We start from the raw sequence: 11,642 nt of genomic DNA, 5'->3' as shown, positions 1-11,642 counted from the left end.
ATATCGTGAAGCTGAGGCTCCAATACTTTGGCCACCTCATGAGAAGAGAAGACTCCCTGGAAAAGACCCTGATGTTGGGAAAGATTGAGGGCACTAGGAGAAGGGGACGACAGAGGACAAGATGGTTGGACAGTGTTCTCAAAGCTACGAACATGAGTTTGACCAAACTGCGGGAGGCAGTGCAAGACAGGAGTGCCTGGCGTGCTATGGTCCATGGGGCCACGAAGAGTCGGACACGACTAAACGACTAAACAACAACAACAAATAAGAAGTTATTACACTAAGCACACAATAAAGTGCATCAATTAATTAAATTTGCAATGTGACAAAACCAAAAAACCATGTTGATAAGGCGCAAAATAAGGAACCGTTCCAATAATTATTTGGGGTTACTGCCATTAACCATGTGGATAGCACAAACAAGATTATGATGGGCAAGTCAGAATTGGAAACATGAATCCTAAAAACTCCAGCTACAGTATTGACAGGACAATTAGAAACCAAAGTAATTATATGAGGATAAATTAGATGGATCTAAGATTCTAAAGGCCTAGTTTGGAGGAACGCTAATGATTTGCATCACTTCTCTCTTTAAAGGGCTGATACAAATGTTCTACATTTTTCCTAAGGAGAAAGTCAACAGCAACAAAAACCCAGTTGAAACAAGAGCAGCCATAGAAAACAGCCAGCCTGCTACTATCCTTGGAAGAGGATGAATTCATGCAAACACTGATAGCTAGCCCAGGAACCCCAGCAGACCAAAGCCACGTCACGAGACAAGGACACAGAGGCTTCGGAGAGGGTCACCCACCTATCAGACAACTCTAGTGAGTGCCGGCTCTCTAGTGACAGCTGGCGGCTTGTCATTTGACTTGACTGTGATGCAGATTCCAGGTCAGTTCGGCCACTCACAGTGGAGCCTAAGCTATGGCACCTTCTTCAAAAAGGCAAGGAGACGTTGGGAGACGTGAAGGACAAGAGGAACACAGAAGGTTCAAACAGCTTAGTATTGTAAAATGGGAAATGAAAGCAAGTGTGTGGCGTGTGGGACTGGTGGTGAGCAATCGCGCCAGGAGTCTGGATGGGTGCAAGACAATTGAAGCCAAATCTCAGCAAGAGTGGCATCCTGAGGGGCAGGACGCCTTGCAATCTCAAGTGAAATTGATCCACATCTTGTCGGTCACTCAGGGTGACGACCTGGGGACCCCAAAATTTCACAGCAAAAAGAACTGCTTGCCACCAGCTCTGCTTCGCAAGGAGGCTCAGCTGCAAACCTTTCTTTGTTCCCATTGGGCTATTCGGGGGAGACCGGCACCTGGGACTCTGTCTGGCAGCTGTTGCTCACTGCTCTTCTGCCACCCTTGAAGCAGCAGAATGGCTTTTCTTTTAAAAAAAAAAACCTGACCAAAAGATAGTCTGAAGCAGCCAACCTGCATCTTGGTAGCTTAAGGCGAGTTTCTCCTGCCAATAAATTTGTGGTTGGGGGAGAGAAAATGCCCTGGCTCCAAGGGGGTACCTACCTGATGGCTGCTCGTTCGTGGTAATCCAAATCATAGCTGTGCAGGGACTCCACACAGCACTCTCGGGGGACCCCCTGCTGCTGCAGACGGGAAGCCACGGGGAACTGGTGCGCCGAAGCATTGGGCTGCGAGGTGGTGTGGTATTGGGGAGGAAGGCTGTTGCTGGTCTCACTGCGGTAGTCGCTGTCTCTGTCATCCACAGCACTATCGTGGTCTTCAAAAGCTAGAAGACAGGAGAGGGTTGAGCAGCGTCTCCCAGTCCAAGATCGGGACACTTCAGACAAAAGCACCTTTCAAGCTAGCTAATGTAGAAGTGCTAATGTAGCATTTTTCTCTCTCAATTTTTCTGAAAATTTCCGTTTTTCCCCGAGCTTCAAAATTTCCGGAAATTTTACATCTCTACCCAGGGCTGGGGGGCAGAGGGAAGGAGAGCAGGAAGTGGGCGTGCAGGAGAACAGACTGGCAGGATGCGCTGGCACATCGTTCTTGCAAGTGCTCATGCTCTGCCTAGGGTGATCACAGCTTAAGTATTTCTTTTTTGGTTGACAAAGTGGGAATGGTAAGGAGGACCAGCAACTTTTGCGGAGCTCAAAGGAGGGACTGCAGCAAAGTCACTATGCAACACCGACCCACGAGCAACTCAGGGGGGACAATCAAACAGAAGCACGGTCTGAAGAGGTCAGATCTGAGCCAGGATGCCGGACGCTGTCTTCCCGCATCCGCATGGTATAGTTGGCAGCTCCTCTGCCTCACTTGAATTTGTGGTCAGGAGAGTCCAGGCAAAACTGTCCACCAGAAATGGAGCAGGGCCCGCTCCTGACAACCCTTTTGGTTCCAGACTCTCTTCCATTTATTCAATAGGAGGGCTAGTTTCTACAGAAACAAGCTGTTCCTTGCCCCCCGCCCAGTCAGCCTGCTCCTCTCCCCGACATAAAAGTGGAATTGCAACATGCATCTTAATAAGGAAGGAAAAAACAGAATATGAAGCATCCTTAGCCAAGAACAACTTCAAACAGGCTTTCAACTCCTCTGGAGTAATTTGATTGTCCATGCTGGAAATGACACCACCTCCTGCTTTTTAAGCCGCCTTGGGTGGAAGCATTCTTGCTCATCTGCTAGGGGAAAGGGCTAATTTCAGTGCACTAAAATATCTGGATTCACATGAAGGTACTTATCTTGGCTGTATGGTGGAATATAAATATAAATGAAGAGCAATTATCAATTTTTCTCCCTTTCTTCAAAGGAGAGACAACGTCCCTTTCAAAAGTACATCTGTATCTGAGCAGGCAACCAATGTGGCAGAACAAAGTACCCCTTGAGGATGTTTCTTGATGTGCGAAGGAAGGGGCAGTATCCCAAAATGAGACCACCACCTTAAAGCCCTGAATGTCCCTGGTTTTGCTCCATGTTGTGCTGGAGCAGCTTTGTGAGACTGAGAGAGAACCTGCAGCAGTTGAGACATGGCTCTCAACCTTGATTTCCTGGTGAAGCAGCAATTTAAGAAGACTCCCTTGGGAGGAGAGTGAGCCTGGGGATGTTGGTCTGAGTCAGGCATCTCCAAACTTCGGCCCTCCAGATTTTTTGGCCTACAACTCCCATGATCCCTAGCCAAGAGGATCAGTGGTCAGGGATGATGGGAATTATAGTCCAAAACATCTGGAGGGCCGAAGTTTGGGGATGCCTGGTCTGAGTGCTCAGTCACAGCTCTAGACCATCATCCCAAGGGAACGTCCTCCTCCTGTGCTCATCGTGACATGGGAATGAACAAGAGCTCCCGGTCATTCTCATGGGGTCCCATGGGAGTTATTTTAAAGGAATTGTGCTTTCAGCAGGTTTTCTAAGAGGCCATCTCCATCATTTGATCTGCCACACCAAGGAGGTTATTTTCATTGCTAACCCTGACCTGATTTAAAGTGCGGCTTCTTCAAGAAGGGTCTTTTAGCATGGTGGCATCTGCCATGCCATGTGGAACAAGCCCTCTGCCCTTGGAAACAAGGCCTGTGTCAATAACATCAATTCTTTCCATGTATTTCCCCCTACCTGAGCAACCGAAGAATGGTTTTTTATTAGGAGGCATTTGTTGTTTTATTACGTACTGTATGGAGGTTTTCTTTTAATTATGGAGTACACTGTTTTGGGATTTTAAAACAGTAAACTAATGTATAGGTTTACTTTTAAAAAAAACCACTACTGTGGGTATTTTAATTAAATAAGCAAATGTTTGAGAACAGGTGAAAACACAGCACCATAATTGCAGGGAAGGAAGGTGGAGGGAGGCCTCACCAAGGGCCCCCATGTTCCAAGAAAAAGAAACTAAGGGCTGTGATGTTTGGGGGGGTCTCCTACATGGGAGGGAGATGCAGGTGTCATAAAGAGCATTTCAGGCACTGCTCTGAGGGGCTGGAGGAGGAGGAGGAGGAGGAGGAGGAGGAGGAGGAGGAGGAGGAGGAGGAGGAGGAGGGATGGAGGACCGTGAATGAGAAACTCCACACAGAGGCCAATTGCATTTTCATTCCTCAGACCAGGCAGAGTGACAACTACTTGCCCAACCAGCTCTTGGTGTGCTGCTTTGATTGATTGATTGATTCATTTCATAAAAATTTATGTACCGCTTAACTGCAGAAAACCTCAAAGTGGTTTATGAAAAGAATAGAGTAGAAACCAATCTGGATGCTTTGTATTTTATAAGTGCCTCCATTCTGGCTTCAAAACAGTCTCCCCCAACAGAAGAATCACTGAATTGTCTGACGATCAAGCCTCTGTCTCCACCAGCACCTCACGCCAGGCAAAGACTTTTTCTGCCCTTGCCCCAGCCTGTATGAATAGTTTCACATAAGCAGCTCTGAAGAATGAACCAGGCCTGGCGAGGGGAAAGAGGCATGCTCCATTCTGCAAGACCACTTGGTATTCATGCACAGTCTAGAACGAAGAAGGGCTCAGAGGCTCACATCCCACAGCGGCATGTTCACCAGAGTGCTACTACCACCTAGAGTCTGGGCTGGGGGAAGAGAAGAAGCAAAGAGAAAGAGGGATTAAGAGGTTAGAGTAGCAACTAAAGGAAGGAAAGGCCCCTCCAAGCCAAGCTGGAGGGAGAGGGAATCCCAAGTCATTTTCTAAAAACAAAGCATGGCTCTAGTCTCAAAATACTGTCCATTTTCACATTTTGTCCCTTTGATTTGTTGTGCTTGAGTTTCTGTCCAATGTGGGGTCCCTTGCCACCACCACAGGCCTGACTGCCCAGCTAATGCCTGCATGAGGAGGAGGAGGAACCAGGCAGGAGACAAAACTTGCAGGGAACATGTTCTCAAAATAATTGACAAATCAACTGTGTGTGTGTGTGTGTGTGTGTGTGCGCGCGCAAGCTTTTCTACAGTCCAACAGTTTATTGATCCTGGAACCTTGCCAGCAAACACTGGAACAGCACTTATTGTGAGAGGGGCTGGTGGAACATCTTCTGTTTAAAAGGTCCAAATGTCTCCTGAACAACAAATCTTTGAAACACATTCCACAACACAGAGGCACAATGCAACGAGATCTTTAAAAGGTTTACTGGGAAAAACAGTCTTCTGCTCATATTAAAAGGGGGGGAAAGGCGTTGAGTGAAAGGAGAGGGTGGGCTTGAGTTCCCGATTATTATTATTATTATTATTATTATTATTATTATTATTATTATTAAGGGCTCGTGAGAATTCTATGGTCAGACATTTACGTCTTCTCCCACTGCTTCTCTCCATAGCAAGGGAAGGCTGCCTTTCACATGAAAAAGGAGACTGAAAACCTAATTACTCCCCCATTAGCCTTTAAGAAAGTTTTTTTCTAAAAAAGAAAAGAAAAAAAAGAATCCCTCCTGAAATCCAGGCAACTGAATGTCAAGGTGGGATGAGTGGGAGAGCTGCAGTGGGAATGTGAGTTTTAAGCGTCTTTTCTTCCACAAGAGAACAGCATGCATTCAAGATGAGTGCAACTCCGCGCCAAGAGCCTCGTCTCAATGTGGCAGTCAACAAAAGAAGATCCTGTCAAAAAAGATAAGAGCTTCCCCAGAAATAGAGGGCTTGCCCATTCTTCATCTGATGTTTGTTGGAGAAACAGAGGCCGCCTGCTCTGTACCTTCCCGCTGCTGCTGCTGCTGCTGCTGTTACTGCTGCCGCTTGGGAGGAAGGCTGCTCTACAGCGATGGAGGCGACTGAACCGGCTGCATGACATTTTGCACATGTCCCCTATTGTATCGAGGAAACACTAGCTGGGAGAAATCTTCAGCAGCCCCAGGGAACCAACGCTAAACTCACAGCACACCCGAAAGCTTTGCTTCCCTGCTGCTCCCGGGGGAGATGAACAGTGTGGCATTGCACCCTATGCTTGGCAAGGGAGAGGGGTGCCAAAGAGGAAGGTGGGGGCATCCTCTCCCATCACGGACGCTGCTGGGGCTCCGCTGGGAGGTCTGGCAGGAAACCTGTCTTCTCTCCCGCAAGCAGGGGCACTTCTGATCCCAGAGGGTGGAAGGGAAGGGCAGAAACAAAAGCGAAGGTGCAGGTGGGCACACCCGACATTAAAGTCTTGCGCGGAAGAGGCCCACTGGCCAAGCCTCATGCCACCTGGGACCCCCAAGATGCACACACCTGGCAAGTGGGGGTTTCAACTCCGCAAGCCTCTTGCTTTGAGATCACCAGTTGACAACAACCTGTTAAAGAATTAATCATCCTCCTCTGCTCAGCATAGCAGGTTCTTCTGGAAACTCCCAAAGGGCCAACGGTCCGTATTAATGGGGACACCAGAGCCCGGCAGTGTAGAGGAGAGAGGCACAGGCTCCTCAGCACCGGCAAATGTCACTGCTCACAGGGCTTCGCAGCAGAGTGGCCTCCACAATCTGCCCACGGCACCAAGTTAATCAGCCCAGAGGGCGAGGTTGGGATTATGTGATCTCGGGGGGGGCGGGGGGGCTCCTCAACTGCGAGATTGTTCTTCTCTGTGAAAACCTCTCACTGCTCTGCAAGGTATACGGGTAGGAGGAGAGCACGCTTGTCACTTTGGCAAATGCCACACACCAATCTGACTTTAAAAAGAGCAAGCGGAAGGCAGGGAAGGCCGAGCCTGCTGGCTTCCTCCCCCCACCCTGGCATTTGAAGATTCATCTGGTGGGAAAGGCACAAGTTCCTACTCAGAGGAACGTGGCAGGGCAAGAAAGCAATGCTTCCTCCCCCCTCCCTCAAGCCATGCCCCCCGACGCTCTTCATTGTGCAATTGGGCAACATTGGGAAACATGGACAGGTGTCTTATCTATCTGAAAAAGGGGGAGAGGGGTCTAGAGTTAACGAGGAGGGGGCACATGACAAACAGAAGGAAATATGCATACAAGCACTGGACACATGAAGCAGGACCATGGCTGACTCTGGTTCCCCTGGGGTGGAGAGCAGCAGTTTTCCTGATCCTGAGAAACAGGATACACTCTAGACCTTTTCTGATGGATCAGTAGCCTGTCCTATTATGCTCAATAGCCATTTTTGTTTTTTGCAATTGGGAACAAAAGCGACAGAGCAGCTTCTGCTTCTCAAACCCATAGCAGTTGCCCTCAAAGGCACCAGGCAAGAGAAAATCCCTATTCTAAGGTACCATTCATTAGTTCACATTGCAAGGAAGAGGCATGGTAGGATGGGCACACACAATAGCGGAATTCAACAAAGTATAAAATAGCAGAAGGTCGATTGCATTTCACTCTTGTGCATGGATACCCGAGATATCCTCAGCCTGGAGCATGGGGAAGCAATTCTGAACCGGAGAACTAGAAAGAAATTATTATTAAAGTGTTACATACTCTGCTCTTCTCCCCATCCGAAATAACTCCAGCTGCCTGCATGCAACAAATGGAAGCAAAAAATAGGAATGGAAAAAGTACAGATAAATATGACAAGTGAGAAGAGTTTGATGATATGTTTGCTGGGCAGAAGCTTAAAATGTAAAACATTTGCCATGACAATATCCTACATTTTTCAACAACTTACCACCTGTTGAGGACTTCTTAACTTGTGAGAAGATGGAAAATTGCACGTGAATGTTGAAGATTGCCAAGTCAGTCTTTGAATTAATGGACAGCCCACCCCTTAAGCAGACCCTGCCCATTTCTCAACACCCATGCATTAGGCAGGTCACTGTACAGCCACACATCCAGCAGAAAACAACACTTTTTTTAGTGAAGTGTTGAACTGGCAAATCCACTTGGCCAGCGTCCACTTTCCCACCCTGATCCCTTCACCTCAGCCTCTCCATGTCCTCGCTTTTCATTCTCCCACCAACTCATGACCTTTATGCTTCCATCCCTACATGAGCGCTGCCTTTGTGGGGAAGCTCAAAACGCTCAGCAATGGCCAGCCAGAGCCCCTTGGAAACTCACCAGCAGGGCTTGAAATTAGTCAAAAAGTCACGATAAACCTATTCTCTACACATTTGTCTGATCTCCTGCCAAAGACTTCTGAGGGAACTCCCAAATTCAGCCGTGATTTGTGTGCAGCGCTTTCCTTCTCTTCGTCCCAAGCCCACCACCAAACACCAAATGATTACATTTCCTTCTAGGAGTAAATTAGACAGGTGAAAATACACATCCTGGGAGGAATCTGCTCTGTGTATCTCCATTGTGAAAACTTAGCCTTAATTTCTAACTCTGCCTTCAGGGAGGTCCCCCGAAATCTGCATTGGATAGACACAATTTAAACCTATTCATAAAGGATTTTCAGTTGGGGTGAACCCTGAAATATAGAGGGGGGGTCTTTCAGTTTTTCTTCTTCATGCCAAAATAACCTTACAGAAGAGAAAATAAAACCTATGATTGAATGTTATCACAGTGTGAACCTTTTATTACTCCAATTACTACCACTATTTACTACTAATAATAGTCTACTACTGTTTTGGTAGTAGACCATCTCCAATATTAATTTAAAATTTAGTTTTCTCACCAAGGGATTCAAAGTCGTTTCCAGAAACAGAAATATAAATTAAAAACCAGATACAATTACAATTGAAACAGCATGAAAAAATACAGAACTGCCACCTCACTTCCATTCCCTTCTTCCCAACACAGACCCAAGCATTAAGGATCCTCCACTCATGCGCTCCCTTTCCCAAGGAACATTTGCAAGTATTTCTGATGCTTTCTTGAAAGAGCAGCTGCTTCTGTTGTCTTTTCCATGCCCAACTGTTTTTATATGATGTGCTTTTTGAGATTTGGCAAAAATGGACAACTGGAAGACCATTCCAGGAACTGGAAGGGCGGTACTTTGGCAGTGGCGGAGGAGAGGCGGGGATGGTCCCTCTTGCTCACAAACTCCTGGCCTGTGTGGATCTAGAGCAGGGTCCTCAAACTAAGGCCCGGGGGCCGGATGCGGCCCAATCGCCTTCTCAATCCGGCCCGCGGATGGTCTGGGAATCAGCATGTTTTTACATGAGTAGAATGTGTCCTTTTATTTAAAATGCATCTCTGGGTTATTTGTGGGGCATAGGAATTCGTTCATTTTTTTAAAAAAAAAAAATAGTCCGGCCCCCCACAAGGTCTGAGGGACAGTGGACTGGCCCCCTGCTGAAAAAGTTTGCTGACCCCTGATTCTAGAGCAACAAACCTGGGTTGGGAGAGGCTTTACAAGAGTCCACAGGGCAGGAAACGAATGACTTAGCACGCAATTGGGGCAGCAGCTTTTCATCTTACCGGGCTAGATCAGCAGCAAATATTAATAGCAGGTTTGTTTGGTTTGGGGTTTTCTTTAGGAAAGGGGAAGGGGAGGTTAAAAAAAAAAGGTTGCTTGAGCTTTTTATAGGTCACATAAATTCACACGACGATAGTAAATTGTTTGTCAAGTCCTTCACCAACACGGAGTCTTTCATCTCAGCCATGTCACATTTCAGTAATACTTTTGCAAACATTTCAAAGAGCCATGGCAAAACATTTAACAAAACAAGGCAGGAGGAGGCTCTACGGTATGAGTGAATATCTGATAGCCCAGGCGCTATTAAATTGGTTATTGGCTTATTAAAACTGAGCTCTTGGTTTTCAACAGTCTGAAGAGGAAATGCATCTGTTGGGTCTGTAAATTCCAGCCAGGCCTGCAATGGGTGGATTCCTCAGTCTCAAAATATGAACCATGGAATTGCTAGTCTCTCCTTCGAAGCATCTCATGGGGAAAGAGATTCCACCTTCTGTGAGTCAGCTGAATGCCCAGAGCCTCCTTAGGCGAAGTCAGGCTGCTCAGCTCTCCAAGGCCTTTCATAGCACTGCCACCCAAAATCCTTTTCAACTGAGGTGCCAGGAATGGAACTTGGGACCTGCCACTCCGCTGTGCCCTAGGCTCAAGCCCCAAGTTTGAATCCAGAACTTTAAACGCCTTGACTCTGGTCAACAGCAGCTTCCCCACCCTCCAAGATGCACCAACTTCTCTTTTCCAAGCTGGACTTTCCCCATCCTAGTCAAGCACAGAAAACATCTCTCATCTTTGCTGCTCTCCTCCAAAGCCTCGTGTTGGCTTATTTCCCAAAACCCTGTGACTAAAACTAAAAAGTTATCACATAGCACGACATCCCAGCAGCACAGGAAGCCAGCTGGAATACCATTGATCCCACATCTCTACTTTCATAACGGGTTATGAAGAAAGCAAAGAGGAGACCTTTGAAATAAGGGTCTTCAAAGCACCCAGGGCTGTTTTGTTCCACCCACATGCCAGCGAGAGGAGCTTGAAGACGCAATGTTCCTTTGGGTTTAAAAGCTAAAAACCAGCCACACAAACCTCTGCAGAGAAATGCCCAAAAGCATCTCTGTCGCTAGTCCAACTTGCGATAAATATTTCTTGCTCTCCCCCCCCCCCTTGGCTAAGGCCCCCTTGTAAAATGAGTCAGATCTTCTGGAGAGACCGACACCTTCCAATTAATGCTACAAAGAAGGCTCAATTGTGCCGGGATCGGGAGGGGAGCTGGGAGAGAGCACGGCAAAGGCTGGAGGCTGTGTGGAATCCAAAGAGTTGAAGGTTGCTGCCTTGTTCCCAGAGACGGACTCTCAGAAAGCTATCATCTCCCTTTTTGTCTTGAAGCTGCGCCGATTAGTCATCCCTCTCTGGCGGCTGAGGTGGGTCTGTCGGAGCTACAGGCAGTGTGCAGGCAGCCCCTAATCAAACTTAACAAGCAAAACCTGCTCACAGGAACACAGCACAGCAGGTCTGGAGACAACTCAGGTAGAGAAGGCACGCAGCCTTCCCAAATGAGTTTCAGCACCAGTTGAAGGCGACAAGCACCGGGAGGCTTCCCACTCCCTTTCTGCCCATTGAGATTAGTGGTCTCTGAGCACAGCTAGGTTGCATTTCTGCTTTGGGGCCCTTCATCAACCACTCCTGGGGGAGTTTATAGCTGACGTAGGTCTGAGTCTAGCCAGTATCTGGAGGGGAGACCGTCTGTGAAATCCCCACCCGCCAAAGCATGATGCCTTCCAGGAGGGAATAAAAGCCAGGTATCCACGTAAATAAACAGAAGCTACAAGCATTGGAGTTATCAGGGGTGTTTAAGCTTTGCAAGGGCTGGTGTTCTTCTTAGCCCAGTGGGCAGAGGCTTTGCTTCCTGGCAGCTCCTAGCCAAGGGGAGTTCATCACCTTCCTTCCTCCCAAGGCAGCCTCTCATCCTAGTATTTAGTTGAAATCCAGCTGGTGGGGCAACAAAAACAATTCTGCACCTTCGTCTATCTTTTTCTCGAAGGGCTTGGTCGACAGAGCCCTTGCCATCTCTGTTGCCCTCCTCCTTCTCAAACAGTTGGGCCACGGCTAGAGCTCTCAAAGAGTTGGTGTCAGTCTCTTGTGCAACCGATTCAGCTAAGCCTGTTAACTGCTTTTTGTAATTCACATTAGCTCAGAGCTTTCCCCCAATTAATCTACCTGCTTTAGGAAATTGATTCTCTGTGGTCTATCAGCTATTCCTACGGGAAATTGACAAAAACAAGAGCTTAGTTCTCCATCACTGGCTTAAAGGTGGATGGGTTCAGGAAACGGGGACGTGGGTGGCACTGAGCCTCTTGGGCTTGCCAATCAGAAGGTCAGCATTTCAAATCCCCACAACAGGGTGCGCTCCCATTGCTGTGTCCCAGCTTCTGCCAACCTGGCAGTT

At 47.6% G+C, this 11,642-nt stretch overlaps 1 protein-coding gene across 5 annotated transcripts in view; it reads right to left on the bottom strand.

Moving 5' to 3' along the window:
* Nucleotides 1-11,642, bottom strand: part of UNC13B (unc-13 homolog B) — a 160,255-nt gene that overhangs the window by 107,772 nt on the left and 40,841 nt on the right. For 3 of the 5 annotated variants that reach the window (XM_060280414.1, XM_035100684.2, XM_035100686.2), the window contains exons 8-9: nt 7,330-7,365; nt 1,521-1,743 (exon numbers count right to left, since the gene is read on the bottom strand). In XM_060280414.1, the coding sequence (XP_060136397.1) occupies nt 1,521-1,743; nt 7,330-7,365 (259 nt within the window). The remainder of the gene's footprint in view (nt 1-1,520; nt 1,744-7,329; nt 7,366-11,642) is intronic. The other 2 variants (XM_035100682.2, XM_035100685.2) reach the window with 1 other exon arrangement.

Source organism: Zootoca vivipara, chromosome 11 (genome assembly GCF_963506605.1).
Source record: "Zootoca vivipara chromosome 11, rZooViv1.1, whole genome shotgun sequence".
NCBI classification, from domain to species: Eukaryota; Metazoa; Chordata; class Lepidosauria; order Squamata; family Lacertidae; genus Zootoca; species Zootoca vivipara.
The sequence above is the reverse complement of the archived record's forward strand: the minus strand, read 5'-3'. Positions and strand labels throughout refer to the sequence as shown.